This window comes from Xenopus laevis, chromosome 9_10S, assembly GCF_017654675.1.
Source record: "Xenopus laevis strain J_2021 chromosome 9_10S, Xenopus_laevis_v10.1, whole genome shotgun sequence".
Lineage (NCBI taxonomy): Eukaryota > Metazoa > Chordata > Amphibia > Anura > Pipidae > Xenopus > Xenopus laevis.
This window is the reverse complement of record NC_054388.1, coordinates 85333027-85353570: the sequence shown is the minus strand read 5'-3', so window position 1 is coordinate 85353570 and position 20544 is coordinate 85333027. Positions and strand designations below refer to the sequence as shown.

At 38.7% G+C, this 20544-nt stretch overlaps 1 protein-coding gene across 1 annotated transcript; it reads right to left on the bottom strand.

Moving 5' to 3' along the window:
* Positions 1-3585: 3585 nt before the first annotated feature.
* On the bottom strand, positions 3586-19591 carry c16orf72.S (chromosome 16 open reading frame 72 S homeolog). Its single transcript, NM_001089731.1, has 4 exons — positions 19180-19591; positions 14782-14862; positions 10966-11241; positions 3586-3847 (listed from the first exon to the last, which is right to left on the bottom strand). Exons 1-4 carry the CDS (start codon positions 19373-19375, stop codon positions 3603-3605), a joined length of 798 nt encoding a protein of 265 aa, NP_001083200.1. The 5' UTR covers positions 19376-19591; the 3' UTR covers positions 3586-3602.
* Between the last annotated feature and the right edge of the window lie 953 nt (positions 19592-20544).

The following is a 20544-nucleotide window of genomic DNA, read 5'->3' as shown; positions in this document are numbered from 1 at the left end:
CCGTCTTCTTTTATGCTGATTCACTGCACATGCTCTGTGCTGCTGTCAATTACTGAGCTTAGGGACCCACTCACAATATACAGTACATATGGAATAGAAATGTCACAATATAAGGCTGATTAGTAATTAATACAGATAATTACTACATAGCAGCACATAAACCAGTGAAGCTATCATTAGAATGTAATAATCAGTCCTGTAGCATCAGCTTCTCTCACAGGCAAACATATATTTTGCTTGATGATTTGTGACGACCCCTAAGCTTAGCTTCTCAACAGCTGCTCAAAGCACATGTCTCAGACATTCCGGACATCCAAGATGGGAAACTCCTGCGACAATGTTGAACTGGTCCAATAAGTTCAGTATATAAAATATGGCATTTCCATCCATTATAATTTTTAGGGCTTAATTATCCTTTTAATAACTCTGAAGGGTTACATGGTACAAGCTAATTCCCAGAAACCCTAAGAAAAAGGAAATATAAAGAACTAGTGGCAGCCATAGATTGTAGGGACAAATTTTGGCTTGTGCAGCTAAGTAGCATTATACCAAGTTACACTAATTGGCCTTTTATAATCATATTGCGCTGCCAGGGCTGTAAAAAGATCATTGGGATGGTTCTTAGAACTTCATTATAAATTGTAAAGTTAAAAGAGAACTTTAATTGCTGATATTTGTTGATAAAGATTTGTCCAATAAAACTGCCCACAAATATATAAATCCTAGGTTTATATTCAGCTTCCACGCACCATATTCTTTCTAATTTGTCATGTTGTTTAAAACCAGGAATTCATAAGAGTGCCTTTATTGTAACATAAATGAAGTTCAGATGACACATCACAAATGATTGTTTCATGAAATTAAAAGTATCAAGAATCCAGCTGAAATTATTCAGTTGGATACCATGTTGTATTTGCAACATTTCCAAAAATAAAGTCTCAATGTGTTAAAGGATTTGTTCACGTTCAAACACTTTTCCCGCTTTGTGATTAAACAGATACATTTAGTGGCATATTTATCAATTTCTAATCGAATTTCGAATTTGAAAAACTGCAAAATATAAATTTAAAAAGAACAACCGAAATTAAATCGGCTTTTTAAAAAAATTCAAATTCGATTTTTGAGATTCATCATACTCCGTCCCTTTAAAGGGATCCTGTCATCGGAAAACATTTTTTTTTTCAAAATGCATCAGTTAATAGTGCTACTCCATCAGAATTCTTCACTGAAATCCATTTCTCAAAAGAGCAAACAGATTTTTTTATATTCAATTTTGAAATCAGACATGGGGCTAGACATCTTGTCAATTTCCCAGCTGCCCCCAGTCATGTGACTTGTGCCTGCACTTTAGGAGAGAAATGCTTTCTGGCAGGCTGCTGTTTTTCCTTCTCAATGTAACTGAATATGTCTCAGTGGGACATGGGTTTTTACTACAGAGTGTTGTTCTTAGATCTACCAGGCAGCTGTTATCTTGTGTTAGGGAGCTGTTATCTGGTTACCTTCCCATTGTTCTTTTGTTTTGCTGCTGTGGGGAAAATTAGACTATTTGCCACTTAAAATTTGCCAAATTACTGTTTAAGTCAATGGTCCAGGGATCAATTTGGAGAGGTTTGCAGCCTTCCTGACATTTAAGTTTTTTTTCAGAGAAAAAAAGTTTGAATCGAGTTTGATCGAATTCGAATCAAGTTCGAGTTTTCAGGTCATTTCAATTCATCAGAGTTTAGAAAAATTTGATTTTATTAATAAATTTCACCTAGTCGAATTTAAGGGAGTTTTTTTAAAAAAAAACCTCACATGAATTCAACCCTTGATAAATGTGCCTCTAAATGTATCCATTTGTAACAGAATGCTCCTGGATCACTGAGCTTCCAGTCAGACACCAGAGACACGAACACCAGACTTTAAACTTGAATTTTGGAAAAACGAAAACAATTGAAAAAAAAAGTCTATTTCTGTTGAACAATCTGAAAACAATTTAACTGAAAAAAGGTGTTTGGAAGGTGAACAACCCCTTTAAACACTATATATTTCAAGTCTCACTACCCACAACCATAGAATTAGGGATGCACCGAATCAAGGATTTGATTTGGCATTCGGTCTTTTTCAGCAGGACTCGGCCAAATCCTTCTGCCCAGCTGAACCCTAATTTGCATATGCAAATTAGGATTTGGTGAATCTTTCGCAAAAAAGTGGATTGGGTGCATCCCTACATACAATCTGCAGTGTTGGCCCAACAGTATTTCTATGATGGCACGGTCAATTCCATGACAGGTGACATTTAAAGCGGATTCGAGAAACCATTTAGCTAGCCCTTACACAGCAAGCGCTGTTCTTTTAGCAAAAACCTCCATGTAGTGTTCGCTGTTGATCGGAAAACTGCAAACAGAGTCATTAAATGTTTATTTTGCAAAACTTGAGATGTTTCCACAGGAATATTTGCAAAATACTGAAAGCAGACGTTTGTGCAGGAGGGTTGAGCTCGTGTCTTATAAGCTATAACAGAATTGGTAACAAGATTAGGTGCAAAAAGATATCCAATTAAAAACAAGTCATTTGCAGTCTAGGGCAGAAGATGAAGCCACAACAAGCATTGTAATATGCATGCCACATATTGTAGAAGTCGATGATACTCCCATCTTTTTCTATAGGGCAATGAGATTGAAGCGATCAAACTGATTTTGAAACTTACTAGAAAATGGGTGAAAAAAAAGCATTTACAAAATAAAAGTATAGGTTTACATGAACCTCAACAGTAAATAAATATCTACCACAAACTGTAAATGAGTTCTAGTAAAGCTTTTTTTTGGGTACTTCAGCATTTAGTGTGGCTTGTACATTTTACATTTACCTCACAAGGATACAATCAGCATGTAAATAAGTGCGTACATGTGCTTCGACTGACAAAATTTAAGAAGCCTATAAAGATTAATTGGGGGAAGTTTTTAATATTGTTACTTCAGAGCACTAAAACACACAAAAGTGAATCCAATAAAGATCCTTGTACTAATTCAATGTTAAGTATTAATTGAATGACCATCGTAGCACCTCTATACATAACCATACAATTACCATTTAAAAAAAAAAAAAAAGAAAGTTCAGCATTTATCCTTTTTTCCCCCCCACACAAAGGAACAGGAAGTAGCTGCATGGTAAGTCGGGAAGGTTTGAATGTGAGAAAGCCCATAAATTTGAATGGTGCCCAGCCAGGTTTCAGGCAATATCAAAATAATGACAATACTGTTGAAGCAAAACAGCTGAAAGAAAAGGGGAATAAAATAAAGAATAAAAACACATCTGATATTAACATGTAAGGGCACTTTGCAATAAATGGACAGATGTTCATTGTTGTTGGTCGGCTATTACGAAATATCAGATGTCCACTGCTATGTTTTAACTGGAGGAGAAAAATGACAGCTACAAGAGGCATCTATGGTAATACCTAGCACTTCCTTTATGGCAATCATTATTGAATTCACTTCTCTTTAAACAGTGAAGACGGAATGAGGGGCTTTCATGGTTCCTTTCTTTAACAGTATGTTGAGGATCAAGTGGCTTTAAAGCAGCATGGTGGATTTGTAATTTAAATTTTTTTTTGTTGCACATTAGATCATTCTGTTGCGTTTATGGGTTGGTGAGTCTGTAATGACATCGCCGCATTGGGCCGAGGAACGCTTTCTAGTGCCACCATTGTCCAAGTGGAGTGCCATTTCTTCGGATATGAAAGTGTTTAAGTCCACATCATGAAGTCCATTTCTCCTGCGGCCAGTGTTGGAACTGCCACTTACATGAGTTGGTGAGCCTGGAGTACTTGAGCGGACGCTTATACTAGCCATTGCACCGCTGAGACCTGAAAAAAGAAATTAACAGTTGAAATGATGCACACATTTTTTTTTTTGTCAATATGTTCACACTATATACATGTGTATCTATACAGATTAAAGGGGTTGTAGAGTGATATTCTGAGACAATTTGCATTTGTTTTTCATTTGGAGAAGAGGAGATGGCTTGACTAAAAAGACAAGTAATAAAAAGTAGAAATAACAATAAATTTGTAGCTTTACAAAGCATTTGTTTTTAGATGGGGTCAGTGACCCCCATTTGAAGCAAATGTAGAAAAAAAAAGTTGCACTCTACCACTTGATGTGGTGTACAAGGAGGTACCTCCAAATATTTATTAATGCGGAGTACAAAAAAGCCAAATATTTCAGGGGCCACCTGCCCCCTTCAACAGTGATGACGAAGGGGGCAGGCGGCCCCTGAAATGTTTGGCTTTTTTGTACTGCGCATTAATAAATATTTGGAGGTACCTCCTTGTACACCACATCAAGTGGTAGAGTGCAACTTTTTTTCTACTTTTGCTTCGTACTAGGTTCACGCTGAGTCACGTGACTCTGGCTAAGTTTGCACCGTCCAGAACATTATTGGAAGCGTTTCATCAAAAACTGAGTGTATCAAAACTACTTTATCCCCCATTTGAAAGCTGGAAAGACTCAGAAGAAAAAGACAAAATTAAAAAACGATAAAAAAAAAAATAATGACAACCAATTGAAAAGTTGCTTAGGGTGGGTCACTCTAGAAGAACATACTAAAAGTTAACAGAAAGGTGAATCACCCCTTTAAATGTCTACATTAAGAAAGTAATAGAAAGGTCAATATACCGGTGTCTGTTTTGTGAAGGGGGTTTAAGAAATAACTAGTCAAAGCTTTCAAAACCACATGAAATAAAAGTAAAGCTCAATGAATAAAAGCATTTTTGCCAATGACAATTACTGAACATACTTATATATGGAATTGGCCTGTATCACTATGCACTGTACCAATATACAGGGACCTATAAAGGGTCCTAAGTCATACCCCTTTCCTATCCACAGCAGCAGCACGCTCACAGTAAAATGACAAATGATACATCTTGCAGTGGTCTGGGTATGTCTACTCATAGCAAAGAATGACCTTTTTGGGCAAGGAAAACATGCCCTGCTAGACAAAATTTTTGCTTGCCAATTTGATTTAAGAGGGGGAGAAAATACTTTTCAGACTACCAAGAGGGCAAGACCAGCCCCTGTACTAATGCTAATTTCAGTAATTTATTTTGTCATGTTTAAAAGCATCCCCAGCCTTTTCCACAAACAAACTAGTACCTGCCAATTCAAGAGCCTCGGAGTTCCGCAACATCACAGTTCAAAAAAACATTTAATCTAATCTGAACAGATGACCTTGCGTTCACTGCTAAAACCTACTGATAAAAAATAAATAACAAACGGAGCGTTTATCATATGGTCCCCTTGTATATTTATAGAAAAGTAACCATATCCCACCTCTCCTCCAGTGTAACTTTGTGAAACTTCCTCATAACAGAGACCTCCCATTTGTACTTTTTCTGTGCAATCGGTACAGTATACATTTTAGGGTTTGGAGACCAAGGGGTCTATTTTATCAAAAAGTGAAGTTAAGAGATCGACACAGTCTTCTAGAGTGAAATTCCACCACTCTGCGTTCATTTCTATGGGATTTTGAAAGGCGTATTTATCAAAGGATTAACTTTCACTTATTGATAAACTCTTTTAAAAATCCCATAGAAATGAATGGAGTGTCAGAATTTCACTCTAGAGGACTGTGGTGATTAACTTCACTTTTTGATAAATGTACCCCAATATCGGAATTGAATATTCTAGACAAGGCCTTAGCAGTGCTTTGTAAAGAGGGAGTATGCCCCTCTCCACCTGTCAATCTGTACTCCTTTGGATACAGGACAATACTTTGCTGCCTCTTTCTGCTGCTGATTGAGATTGCTTGCTACAGATATATTTATTACTCAGAAGTGCCCCCAGGTCCTTCTCCATCAACATGTCTAACTTAATCCCATTAAGCGTATAGGTGGCTTGCAGAAATATTTTTTGTATACTGAATGCATAACATTACATTTATCAACGTTTAATCTCATCTGCTCAGTCAACAATTTGTCCAGACCCAGACCCATGCTTACAATTTATGCTACGAGTGGGCCCCATTCAGAATCCTGCGGTACCCTAATAACCCTTCTCCATGTACATGTATGGGACCGGTTATCCACAAAGCTTGAGACCTGAGGCGTTCTAGATAACGTATCTTTTTGTAATTTGGATCTTCATACCTTAAGTCTACTAGAAAATTATGTAAATATTCAACACACCCAACAGGCTGGTTTTGCTTCCAGTTAGGATTACCGTATATACTCGAGTATAAGCCGAGTTTTTCAGCATCCAAAATGTGCTGAAAAAGTCTACCTCGGCTTATACTCGGGTCAGCGGGCAGTAGCTGAGATTGCAGTCACTTTTAATCATTCCTATACCAACAGTTCACTTGGGGAGAGACTGCAATATCCCACAATGCCCTCTGTTGGTTTTATGAAAGAATAACAGTGCGCCCTCTGTTGGTTATATCAAAGAATAACAGTGACTGCAATATCACACAGCGCCATCTGTTGGTTGTATCAAAGAATAACAGTGACTGCAATATCACACAGCGCCATCTGTTGGTTATATCAAAGAATAACAGTAACTGCAATATCACACAGCGCCATCTGTTGGTTGTATCAAAGAATAACAGTGACTGCAATATCACACAGCGCCATCTGTTGGTTATATCAAAGAATAACAGTAACTGCAATATCACACAGCGCCATCTGTTGGTTGTATCAAAGAATAACAGTGACTGCATTATCACACAGCGCCATCTGTTGGTTATATCAAAGAATAACAGTGACTGCAATATCACACAGCGCCATCTGTTGGTTATATCAAAGAATAACAGTAACTGCAATATCACACAGCACCATCTGTTGGTTGTATCAAAGAATAACAGTGACTGCAATATCACACAGCGCCATCTGTTGGTTATATCAAAGAATAAAAGTAACTGCAATATCACACAGCGCCATCTGTTGGTTGAATAAAGGATTAACAGTGATGGCAATATCACACAGCGCCATCTGTTGGTTATACGAAAGATCAGTGATGGTTTTATGACACACAGCACTCTCTGCACAATTCTCTGTCACCATCAACTTTGCAAAGAAGTCCGGTCGATCGCTGGGGGAGTCTCTTTGGCGGAAGGTGCGCTGCTGGGAGACAGAGCTGTAGTTGTGTCTAGGCTTATACTAGAGTCAATAAGTTTTCCCAGTTTTCGTAGGTAAAATAAGGTACCTCGGCTTATACTCGGATCGGCTTATACTCGAGTATATACGGTATATATCAGTCTGGATCAATTATAAGGTACTGTTTTATTATTAGAGATAAAGCAAATCAATTTTAAAAACTTGGATTATTTGGATAAAATGGAGTCTATGGGAGACAGCCATTGCATAATTCGGAGCTTTCTGGATAATGGGTTTCTAGATAACGGATCCCATGCCTGTACTAAATGTTACACTGAATCCTCTACATTCTACACGATCCCTAAAGAGGTAGTTCACCTTTATGTAGACTTTTGGCATGTTATAAAATGATCAATTCTAAGCAACTTTTCAATTAGCCTTATTTTTTTTTTTTTTTTTGGAATTATATGCCTTCTTCTGATTATTTCCAGCTTTAAAGTATGTGTGGGGTCAAATGCTCTTATGTTATTGCGGCTTGTTATTACTCATCCTTCTTTTAAGGCTTTGCCTAATCATATTCCAGTCTCTTATTCAAATCAATGCATGTTGCTATGCCTAGCCAGACTGCTGAAATAGCAAACTGGAGCGCTGTTGAATAAAAAGCTAAATAACTCAAAAACTACAAATAAAAAATTAAAACCAACTGTGTCTCAAAATTTCACTCTACATCTGAACAACCCTTTTAAGACGTCTTATATTCACATACAAACAGAAATTACTAATACCAACAGTCCTTATCTTAAAAAGCAAACATCTTTGATTTTGGGTGGGAGAAGGGCAAGGCAGTATGTAAATCCCTGGGATGCCAGCGCTGGGTGATACGGCTTTGTTGTAATAGGCTACAGTGCAAGTTCTTGTAATACAGGAAGTATCCCAGCTTTTCAATATTAATGCAACCTGTGCATACTTTTTGCCTAATGTTCACATTAACATCTATAAGCTTTGTTTTTTCTTACACTGAACAAGGCATTCTAATATTCCTAAGACTAATATTTTTATTACTGCCCCCTGGAGAACTCCTTAAAAATACAATTTCTTTCAATAGGAAAATTTGTATTCTTTTGTTTAACATTAGCTTTTTTATTTTAAAATCCCTAAGAAACTAAACAGCCCCCAGTATATCATACCATTCTCCCTGCATTCAGTCTAGTCATTTCTAAATAAGCAGTTGAAAACAGCACCTCGTGTCTAGTGTGACGCTCCACCCTTTCCTTTTTACAGAGCTCTCCAACTCTTTGACTGTGAAGACTGTCAAAGGTGTCTACAGCTCTGAAAAATGAATCATTGCTTTATAGATTGGTCTAGAATTGTTACAGGAGATCTAGCTTTCTGAGAAGATTCTATGTAGATTTGAAAGTATAAATGACCACAGTTAGGGATAGGTCTCTCTGACATCTAATATATTTCATATATGTAGAGGTGAAATTTGTTCATTTGTCGGGTATCAAATGTGTTAAAGACTATGGTTAACCCTAGCGTCTCGTCATACCGTTTGGTGAAAAAGAAAACAACGTTTCAAATGGCCCTGGTTATGTTATTTTTTGCCTACCAGATTGACATCTTTTAAATATAACAATTCAAATACATTATATAATACACAAAAGCCATGAATATCCTGTAAATTATATAGTGAATAAAGTACCCCCTCTTGTGAAATATAAGGATATTATAAGTTACCAAGGAGTTTCACGACCCTATAAAAACACGAGGCCGAAGGCCGAGTGTTTTTATACAGGTCATGGAACTCCGAGGTAACTTATAATATCCTCATATTTTACAACTGGGGGTACTTTATTTATTATAATACACAAATTTTAGTGAGTCATGTGACAGAAATGACATCACTACTCACCGTTTATAACTGATGACATCACTACTCACCGTTTATAAGGATATAATTTACAAGATATTCATGGCTTTTGTGTATTATATAGTGAATAAAGTACCCCCTCTTGTAAAATATAAAGGATATTATAAGTTACCGAGGAGTTTCAGGACCATATAAAAACGAGGCCGAAGGCAGAGTGTTTTTATACAGGTCATGGAACTCCGAAGTAACTTCTAATATCCTCATATTTTGCAACTGGGGGTACTTTATTTATTATAATACACAAGTTTCAGTGAGTCATGCGACAGAAAAATATATGTAAAAAATAAAAACTGAAAATTGGCATGTGCATATGTATTCACCCCTTTGCCATGAAGCTGCATAAAATCCTGGTGCAATCAATTACCTTCAAAAGTCACATAATTAGTAAAACGAAGTCCACCTATTGGCAATCTAAATGTCACATGATCTGTCAGTATAAACACACCTTTTCTGACATGGTACCACATAAAACCTGCCAAAAGAGGGCCGCCCACCAAAACTCAGACCGGGCAAGGAGGGCATTAATCAGAGAGGCAGCACAGAGACCAACAGTAACCATGAAGGAGTTGCAGAGTTCCACAGCAGAGACTGGAGTATCTGTCCATAGGACAACAATAAGTTGTACACTCCAAAGAGCTGGGTTTTATGGAAGAGTGGCCAGAAAGAAGCCATTACTTAAAGTTAAAAATAAGAAGGCATGTTTTGAGTTTGCCAAAAGGCATGTGGGAGACTGCCAAAATGTATGGAGGAAGGTGCTTTGGTCAGATGAGACTAAAATTGGAACTATTCGGCCACCACGGAAAATGCTATCTGGCGCAAACACAACACATCACCCCAAGAACACCGTTGCCACAGTGAAACACGGTGGTGGTGGCAGCATCATGCCGTGGGGATATTTTTCAGCAGCTGGGACTGGGAAACTGGTCCAAGTCGGGGGAAAGATGGATGGTGCCAAATACAGGGATATTCTTGAGCAAAAACTGTGTCAGTCTGCCTGTGATTTGAGACTGGGACGGAGGTTCACCTACCAGCATACTGAAGCCCCGACCCGAAGCATACTGCTAAACTGCAACACTCAAGTGATTTAAGGGAAACATTTAAATGTATTGGAATGGCCTAGTCAAAGTCCAGACCTCAATCCAATTGTGAATCTGTGGTCATACATGAAGTTGCGGTTCACAAGCAAAAACCATCCAGCATGAAGGAGCTGGAACAGTTTTGCCCTGAGGAACGGGCAAAAATCCCAGTGGCCAGATGTGGCAAGCTCATAGAGACTTATCCAAATGGTGCAAACTCTCAAACAATCCATTTTAATTCCAGGTTGTGAGGCAACAAAACATGAAAAATGTCAAGGAAGGTGAAGACTTTTGCAAGGCACTGTAATTAAGAAATTTGTCTGCACTTTTTATAGATGTTGTCTTCTGCCTTTTACCAGCTTTTAAATGGGGGTCAATGACCCCCGTAGCTGAAAAAAATATTTGCTCTGGAAGAGTACAGTTTTATTGTCATTACTTTTAACTTCCTCTTTAAAGGAACTGTAACACCAACAAATGAATGTATTTTAAATTAATGAAAACAATGTGTTTGCTTCATAAACTCTTCTATAGTTTATATAAACAAGCTGCTGTGTAGCCATGGGGGCAGCCATTCAAAGCTGAAAAAGGAGAAAAGGCACAGGATACACAGCAGATAAGCTCTATATAGCATACAACAATATATGTTGTCCATTGTGTATCCTGTGCTTGAATGACTGCCCCCATGGCTACACAGCAGCTTGTTTATATAAATTTAATTGTGTTTCTGAAGCAAAACCACTAGTTTACAAGTGCAGGGAAACGGTAAATGCAATATTTCAAAACTGCACACAGGACTGCTTTGGCAAGTAATACCAAAAATGCTTGGCTTTAAGCAAGATATTATATTATACACTTGTTTAGATTTAGTATCACAAATTGGTTATTACCATGGAGAGCTATTGCTTCTCTGAAAGGCTGCAAATCAGTCTCTACAGATGATCCAGTTTCCGTTGGAGTAGCTCGATTAGGGGATACAACAGTCAGTCTTGGGGGAGCACGCGAGTTCCGTGGAGGGGGAACTTTCCCACAAAGAAAACTGATCAAATCCTCTCTTCGAATAGTTCTTCGACGCTTTTTTACCCAAGCTAATACATCCTTGTTACGTCTTTGATAACCTATCTGGATTCCTAAGTCAAAGCTCCTCTGATGTGCATCAACACTCTCTGCAATGAAAGAAGGAAATATAAGTTTGCAGTTATACAACAATGTCATACACATATTAAAACAGGGTAGTGTTACATTATAACTCCATAACAAAATTATCTGTTATAGAAGGAAATAAAAATAGAGACTATAGAAAAGCAAATATTGTTGGTTCTTCAAAACACTTTTTTCAGTTCAGTTGGTTTCAGACAGTTCACTAGAAATAAAAACGTTTTCCAATTATTTTCTATTTGTGGCTATTTTCTATTTGTGGCCATTTTCTAATATTGCGGCGTAAAGTTTCATTTTTCACTTTCTGGGAGAGGGGTCGCCGACTAACAGTTGTAAATTGATACATTTAGTGGATACATTTGTCATCTTTAGCCCTGCTGATCAGAATCTGAGTTTCATTAACGGCAGCTGTTATAATTGATACAATAATTAATATTTCACAGATGCTGCTGAGAAATTTATCAACTAAATGTAACAAATTGAAACACTTCAGAATGCTCCTGGATTAGTGATGGGCGAATTTGCGCCGTTTCGCCGAAAAATTAGCGAATTTCGCGAAACGGCTAAAAATTTGCGAAACGGCGCAGGGGAATTTTCGCTGGCGTTTCGCGAATTTATTCGCTGGGCGCGAATCACGCAAATTCGCCGCGAATTCGCGCCTGGCGAATAAATTCGCCCATCACTATCCTGGATCACTCAGCTGCCAAACTAGAGACAGGAACTTAACTTAAAATTATGATAAAAGGGTGAAAGGCAATCAAAAAAAGTCTGTTTATAGTGAACAATCTAAAAACAATTGAACTGAAAAAGTTGGTTGGAAGGTTAACAATCCCTTTAACAAAATTAGCTTTTCTAGATTTACAGCATTCTAACATTTCTGAAGTGCTATCTCAGGACTGGATATCCTGGGGATAGTCATCCTTTCCCTTTTGGGGGCCAAACAGCACATTAAACTTTTTAATATGTATTCACATGCTGCTGGGGGCAGTTTGGGGGGGGTATTCTTTTAAAAACATTGGAAAATTACCAAAATGTATGTTCCCATGCATCACAAAACATTTCTTTTTATATTATATATTTTTAATTTTTCTCCAGCACTTTGGACTTCAATTATAAATTAATACTAGCAACAAGCCACTCAAAACAATATTAAACCAATAACAGCAGCTATGATGGGGGGTGGACATTTACAAGGGCTCAGATATTGTGAAGAGCTGTTCTCACTGCATGTGAAATAAATGAACAGAAAAGGCCGTGACTACTAATTCATGGCAATACTGTCCTTTGAAGGTTAAAAAGAAAAAAAAATTCCAGGGTGCAAAGATTCTTGTTTTTAAGAAGAGTACGCTCAAACATATCCTAAATAAATTGAATCACTATCTTGAACAAAAACACTTCTTAAAGATTAACTATTCTTTCTTCTTAGATATGATCATATTGAACCAGATATTTGCACAGGGAAACCCCTGCACAACCCTTGTTAATACCCTATTAAGTAATATTAAAAGTTAACTAAAGCTTAACTGAAGTAGGGCAGAAATTGTGTACATCGTTTTAAGTTTCAGATCCAAAGAACAAACAGTGATTTTGACTGCAATTTACACTTACAGTATATCTAAGACTGCTGAAAATTACAGTACATTGTAAAGTTCTTTAGGGGGAAAGTAAAATCTATTTTTGGGTGGAGGCCCACATTAAAGTAAAGATAAAAAACAACAATTCTTTACCATACATAACGCAAACCAATATTATGGATTCAGTGCATCCCAAATGGTAATACATTAGGTTCACATTAATTGAACAAAAAAAACAAATGGATTGTTCACTGTCCAAACAGTTGATTTTTTCAAATACTACTACAAAATTTTTTTTTTAAATGTAAGGACTTTCAATTATTCTAAGATGCAAGTGTAAAGGAAAAGCAGCGGCAAGCCCCAATAAACAGAATCAATAGATTTCTCTATGGCTCGGTGCTGTTTGGAAAAAGAGCCCCGGCTCAGTAAGTCTGAATCAGAGAGTAATGTCGCAATCTTACCTGGCTGACCAGGTTCCCAGTCAGACACCAGCATTTAAGATTTGCAAGTGAATAGGGATTTCCCTGTCATTTAAAGGGGTTGTTTACCTTAAATGAACTTTGAGTATGATGTAGACTAGAGCAAGGTTCCCAAACCTTTTTTCCCGTGAGCAAGAGTCAGATGTCAAAAGAGTTCGGGAGTAACACAAGCATGAAAAATGTTCCTGGGTGTTGCAAAATAAGAGATGTGATTGGCTATTTGGTAGCCCCTATGTGGACTAATGCAGATATAACTGCACTATGGGATGAACGATCAGACTTCGCAATCTGCCGACCTGCCACTAACCTTTCAGATAAAATAAAGTAGTAAAAAAAAACAGATGACGATATTCTGCGCTGAAGTTATGTCCGTCAAAAATTGCCGACAGTCTCCGACTGATATCGGCAATACATGCAGAGATATTATCAGTAGCCAACAGAAATTTTCTAACCTGTCTGATCGACATGGCACAAAAAAATGTCTGGACACTCCACACCCGAAAATTGTACGAAACAAAGTTTCGTACAATCATATCTGCACGTTTATGGCCAGCTTTAGAGCCTACAGGTTCTGTTTAGCATTACACCGGGTTTGTATGCCTCCAAACAAGGAATTTAAAAGTAAGCACCTGCTTTAAGGCCACTGGGAGCAATATCCTATGGGTTGGCGAGGAACATGTTGCTCACAAGCTTCTGGTTGGGGATCACAGACGTAGACTGATATTCTGAGATCATTTAAGATAAAGTTTTCCTTTTTATAATTTTTGTTTTTTCAAGTTATTTAACATTTTGTTCAGCAGCTTTTCAGTTTGCAATTTCAACAATCTATTTGCTAGGGTCCAAGTTACCCAAGCAACCATGCATTAATTTGGACAAGGGACAGGAAAGAGCCTTAATAGAAAGACAAGTAATCAAAAGTGGCAAAAGTAACAAAAAATACTATTGACTTAGCAAAAATGATAAATAAAAAAAATTAAGCCAACTGAAAGAAGGCCATGCTATAACAACTGCTTTAATTTCCATCTCAACTTTTTCAGGACAACAAGGTTAAGGTCAATAACTCAAAACTCTGCAGATCTAATACATTAATTGAAATTTCTCTTATATTGAAATTTCGTAGTAACAGCAACCAGGGCAAAGCCCATTCTCCCTGAGGTTCACTAAGGACTGCAACAGAGGAACAGTAACAAACCGATACATTACTTGCAATTATTCCTCTCTGTAATGCTGCTTAAAAAAGTATCAACCAATAGTTCAAATGATTAACAGTTTAGAGAGTTGCTGCCTTGGTTTACTGAGCCATACATTTCAGAATAAAACTTGATTTAAATAAAAAACCGTTAAATGTAAAAAAAGAATTTCAGTTTTACGTAAATAATTCAACCAAGAGCACATGGTTTTTTCAGGTCAAACTTTTTTTTTTAAATAAAGTAATAATAAACCCTACTGACACACAAGGTATGTCTTCTAAATGAAAACGTATATGCATATTTACCTTTGTACAGATTTGTGACAGCAGTTGCAGCATTCTGGAAAGGGACCCAAAGTGACAATCCTTGTTGTTGACACACACGATCTGGAATTAAAACAATCATTCTGAAAAAACACAATGCAAATTAAGTACTCCCTTATAATGACTTTAAATGAGACAATTTTAGCAAACCGAGTTAGAACCCTGCACTAAATTCTGCAATGTAGAAGATTAAAGTAGAACGAAAGGTAGAATCAGAGGATCCCTAGCTGTAGGATCTTCAAGAGAGTGTCACTTAAAGGACCAGTAACGTCAAAAATTTTTACAAAAAAATTCGTTAGAATACAACGAAAAAAAAACAACACCACAAATTAAAATAGCAAAGCCTTTATTAAGAAATAACTTACAGAAACTCCACTTCCTGTCCTCTTCAGAAACGGCGAAAATCCATCTGCAGCGCTTGATTTCTCCTCCTGGCTATACACTGACAGCGTGTCCTCTGCCTGATCGCGTTCTCCAGCTCTTCTACATCCAACAGCAGTATGAAGGCGATGTCTCCCGCTCCTCCGCTCCAGGAATGCAGCCCTGACTGCCGACCCTGCGCCCACTCCGTCACTGTCAAGGCAGCTGAAACAAAGCAGCCGCAAAAGAATGCGTCCAACACTGAGCCGGCAGGAGGAGTAAATAAAAGTAAATCATACAACCCCGGCAGGTCCGCATTGAGTGTATTAGGAGGCTGCGTCTGCACTGCTCCAGGGCGAAAGGCTGTCCCCCACAAAATCCTACCGGTTCACGATTCAACATTCAGCAGCCAAACAGCAGTTTGACAGAGGGAGCAGCAGCAGCTGCAGGCGGGGAGCAGCACGGCTCACCAAAAGAAGCTCGTCCTCCTGGGGTTGCCGGTTCAGTGTTGGACGCATTCTTTTGCGGCTGCTTTGTTTCAGCTGCCTTGACAGTGACGGAGTGGGCACAGGGTCGGCAGTCAGGGCTGCATTCCTGGAGCGGAGGAGCAGGAGACATCGCCTTCACGCTGCTGCTGGATGAAAAAGAGCTGGAGAAGGCGATCGGGCAGAGGACACGCTGTCAGTGTATAGCCAGGAGGAGAAATCGAGCGCTGCAGATGGATGGTCGCCCTTTCTGAAGAGGACAGGAAGTGGAGTTTCTGTAAGTTATTTCTTAATAAAGGCTTTGCTATTTTAAATTTTAATTTGTGTTGGTGTTTTTTTTTGTTGTACTCTAACGAATTTTTTTGTAAAAATTTTTGACGTTACTGGTCCTTTAAAGGAACAGTAACACCAAAAAATGAAAGTGTTTTTAATTAAAATAAAATGCACTAGTATTCTGCCTTGGTAAAACTAGTGTATTTGCTTCGGAAACTCTACTATAGTTTATATAAACAAGCTGCTGTGTAACCATGGGACCAGCCATTCACAGCTGAAAAAGAAGAAAATGCACACGTTATAAAGCAGATAAACTCTACAGTATACAATGAGATTCTATTGCGCTTGTTATCTACTATTTATTCTGTACTTGAGTGGCTGCCTCATGGCTACACAACGTTTTTGTTTTTTTTCAAATATAAACTATGGTAGTGTTTCTGAAGCCAATATACTGTTGGCATGCACTAGTACAACTGGTGTATTAAAATACTAATTTTTAGATTTTATTGTTGCTTTAAACTTCTTATACCAATCTGGTGCTCCTTTTCAAAGCCACCGTTTTGCTCTGTTTGCCAGACACACACTGTACCCACTGAAGAATGGGGCAAGCGCAGTACAAAAGTCAGCTCAGTAAAGAAGTCAGCTAACACCCGTTGTTGTTTTTGTTTTCTTTTGTTTTGTTTTTTAAAGGGGAATTCTGGCTTCCAAACCAAAATTTGATAAAAAGGCTCACATAGCACAGAAAACCCCTAATATACCCATCACAGTTACCAGTTCCTTCAAAAAGTATGAATAAATGCCATTTGCTATGCTGAAATCAAGTTGGTTAACAGTTCTTCTCTTTCTGCATCATTTGAAATCGTGGCAGGGAAAGAGGGACTAAACAGTGATGTTACAGATGGTTACAACTTCTCCACAGCTTACAGACAACATGCAGGAACTACATAACCCACAATGCATTGCACTGGGATGTTCCTTTCCTTACTGAAATCACGTGTGCAGGGAATTGTGGGGTTTGGAGGATGCAGGCAGAGGACAGCTGGCTTTTGATACAAAGTAACAGTAGTCATCCAGCTCAGCAAAGTAGTCAGACAGATCAGCAGGAGAGCAGGGGGCTAGGCTTAGGGAACTGACCATTAAAAATCATGAAAAGTCAGCAGATTTTCTAATTTATTTATATTGCAAAGTTGCTTGAAATTATGTTTACTTTTAAAAAAGCTTAAGTTATGTTTTTTTGGAGTTCCCCTTTAAGCAGTAGCACTGTCCAGAGGTAAGCAACTAGAATCACTGGGGGGAATGCCTAAACTTGGCACCTTCCACTGAGTCAACCTTCTGTTCTTGTGAGGCATGTGTAAAAGTATCTCGACTAGATCAGTCACCTTCTAATTCTGGTTTTGCTGAGCTACCGGCAAAATGCTAAAAATTACCATGGCCTGTATATTGTTTAGTGGGACAAAAACAAACGCTACCAGATAAAGGTTTCAAAGCAGCCTCTTTTCCTACTTGGTGCCGTCAACCCACCCTCTATTCAAGAAAGAAAATGAATGGGCAGCATGGTGGCTTAGTAGAAAGCAAAACTGCCTTGCTGTCCTGAGTCAGACTGTGTCTGGGTTAAATATTTATAAGATTATATTTTCCAAAAAGGGGTACTTTATTTATTATAATATACAAGTTTTAGTGAGTCATGTGACAAATGACATCACTACTCACCGTTTATAAGGATATAATTTACAAGATATTCATGGCTTTTGTGTAATATATATATATCTATATATAAAATACACAAAAGCTATGAATATCTTGTAAATGAGTTCTGATGTCGTCAGTTGTAAACGGTGAGTTCTGATGTCATTTCTGTCACATGACTCACTGAAATTTGTGTATTATAATAAAAGTACCCCCAGTTGCAAAATATGAGGATATTAGAAGTTACCTCTGAGTTCCATGACTAGGGTTGCCACCAGTCTGATAGCAGATGCCAATGTTATATAGGGAAAAAAGTTAAATATAAAGGATGGCCGGTATTATTTTCCGGAAAAAATCAACACTTATTTTCACCTAAATAATACAGAGTGTGCTGATCTTCTATTCATTATTACTACAAACTTGGTTGTGCACCTCTGGCTTCGTCTTTGACTGAGCATGCGCATATATATATATATATATATATATATATATATACTAAAATACCCCCTCTTGTAAAATATAAGGATATTATAAGTTACAGAGGAGTTTGATGACCTTATAAAAACACGAGGCCGAAGGCTGAGTGTTTTTATACAGGTCATGGAACTCCGAGGTAACTTCTAATATCCTCATATTTTGCAACTGGGGGTATTTTAATCATTATAATACACAAATTTCAGTGAGTCATGTGACAGAAATGACATCAGAACTCACCGTTTATAACTGATGACATCAGAGCTCACCGTTTATAAGGATATCATTTACAAGATTTTCATGGCTTTTGCGTATTATATACTGTATACACACATATATAAAGAAGGGATACAGTGTCCCTGTCAGCAGATATTCCCCATGTGGTTGGAATGAAATACCATTAAACCCTGCTGCTGCTGCTTTACACCATTACAATAGAAAGTGTGAGGGAACAGGGCACATATAAACGTGGGCAAGGAGGGGGAAAGTATCAAATATAGAATCCTATGCTGATAAATCGTGAGCTTCCTAGAGCAGTGCTTATGAAGGACGCCATTTTGCTAAATGTGTGACAAGCTTGTGCAATAGGATAGGCTGAATACGAACAGCCGCCCCTTGGGCCCGGCCATTACAGCGTTTCCAGCGCACTTGCCATAATAGAAACAATCTAGAAACACGAGGGCCTGAGAGAACGTCACTGCGGCACAGTACAACCCCCTCCCCCCGGCTTGTCATTGCTTTTCTAAACTACAACTCCCAACGTGCCGCGCTTGAAGTACAGACTGGACAACTTTAGTAGCGGAGTGACAATGAACTGATAAAAGACAGCCGTCCCCGGAATATTAGAGGCCTCTAAAAGGAATAGGGTGGAGGTTAACGGACAGAAAGAGGAACAGTGATGTTAGTGACACTGTAAAGACATTAGGGTTTTTGTACGGATCCCGAATTCCTTTGGGTTGATGGAGAACACCCTCCGCCATTTTGTTTTGTTTCCGCTTGTGTTACTGGGCGAGGTATAGGAAGCTAGTCAAAGAGTCCCGGCCTCCAATGATCACATACAGGTCCCGGGCCTGCCCCCTTTTCTCTCACCCTCACCCCTGACCTTTATAGAGCTGCGCCACCGCGGTGGCCGAGTTCTGGAACAGATGCCAGAGTTTCTGCTGACTCTGCTCGGCCTCCTCCTCCGGTTGATCTTCCTGTTCGGCCTCGGCCAGACATTGTCGTTCCCACTTGCTGAACCAGTGCTCAGGCCCGTGCTCCTGAATCTCGGACTCGCCCTCCTCTTTCTTGTCTTCCATTCTATCCACGAACTCCTTCCACCCCTCCCGTTTTCTCCCTTCTCCCTCCGCCTCTTCACTCCCGCTCGGGAGGGGCAGCGACACCGCACACACCGGGAGGAGCTTTACGCCGTCGCGTCTTCGGCAACTGTATAAAAAAGAGTCCGCGTCATTGACAAAATGTGCGTTGAAGCAAATCACTCCGCTACCTCACTCCCATAGCGCTTCTCTGCTGACTCTAAACAAACTGAACCTGTGACGCCGCTGACCTGACACTGTGTTCAGTTACACAAACCCACTGGCACGTAAAGTCCGCCCACCCAGTTACTTTTAGCCCTGTGATTGGTCGAAATGGCTTCTTACAATCGGTTTGAACCTTAAACGTTGATATTATTGGATAGCTCTGGTGTTCGTCAAATGATGTCAATTTGGCTGGGTAGGGTCAAGCTTGGTTGACTGAGCATGAAAATATAGAAGGCGCATGCCTGGTTGTTTGCGGCCTTTTGTGTCGTGCTGTTGTTTGGATGAGAGTTGTCAGAAGCGCAAGAGTCGCGAAACCAACTTTGATGTTTATTGTCTGCTTGACTTTTACTGTTAAAGGAGACATTTTGTGTAAAAAACAATAATGTACCAGTGCATTATACTCATTTAGATATAGAAGAATTGTGCTGAAAAATGTAGTGTTTCAGGCTGATTTATTGAATATTTCTGCAAAAACCACAATAATCCCTCCCTTCTCTTCCACTTCCTGCTCCCTGAATTCCCAGGCTGTGGGGGGGAGCTGACGGCTCTCAGCTCACTGCACTGTAGGACAGGAACCAATCAACAGCTAGCAGGACCTGACAGGGAACTAAAGCCTGTCTGCTTGTTTGATTGGCTGTCCCCCTTTTACTGTGCTTCTGGCAGGGACCCTTAGGACACTCCCACCCCTCATTTGAAACACAGACAGGGACCAGAGAACATCTATCTACAATAAAGGTGCTATTTTTAAAGATAATATTAATTTTTAGCGCCATGTAAGAGCAACACCATTATAATTGCCTACAAAATTAGGGTTTTTTCATTTATCCTATATATCTCCTTTCAACTCATACATTCATTTCAACAAATTACTTACTGCGTACTGTTTGCTGTGTGCTAGCTTTTAAACTTAATGGCAATGTATTATTCTCTTTACTGTGCTCTACACT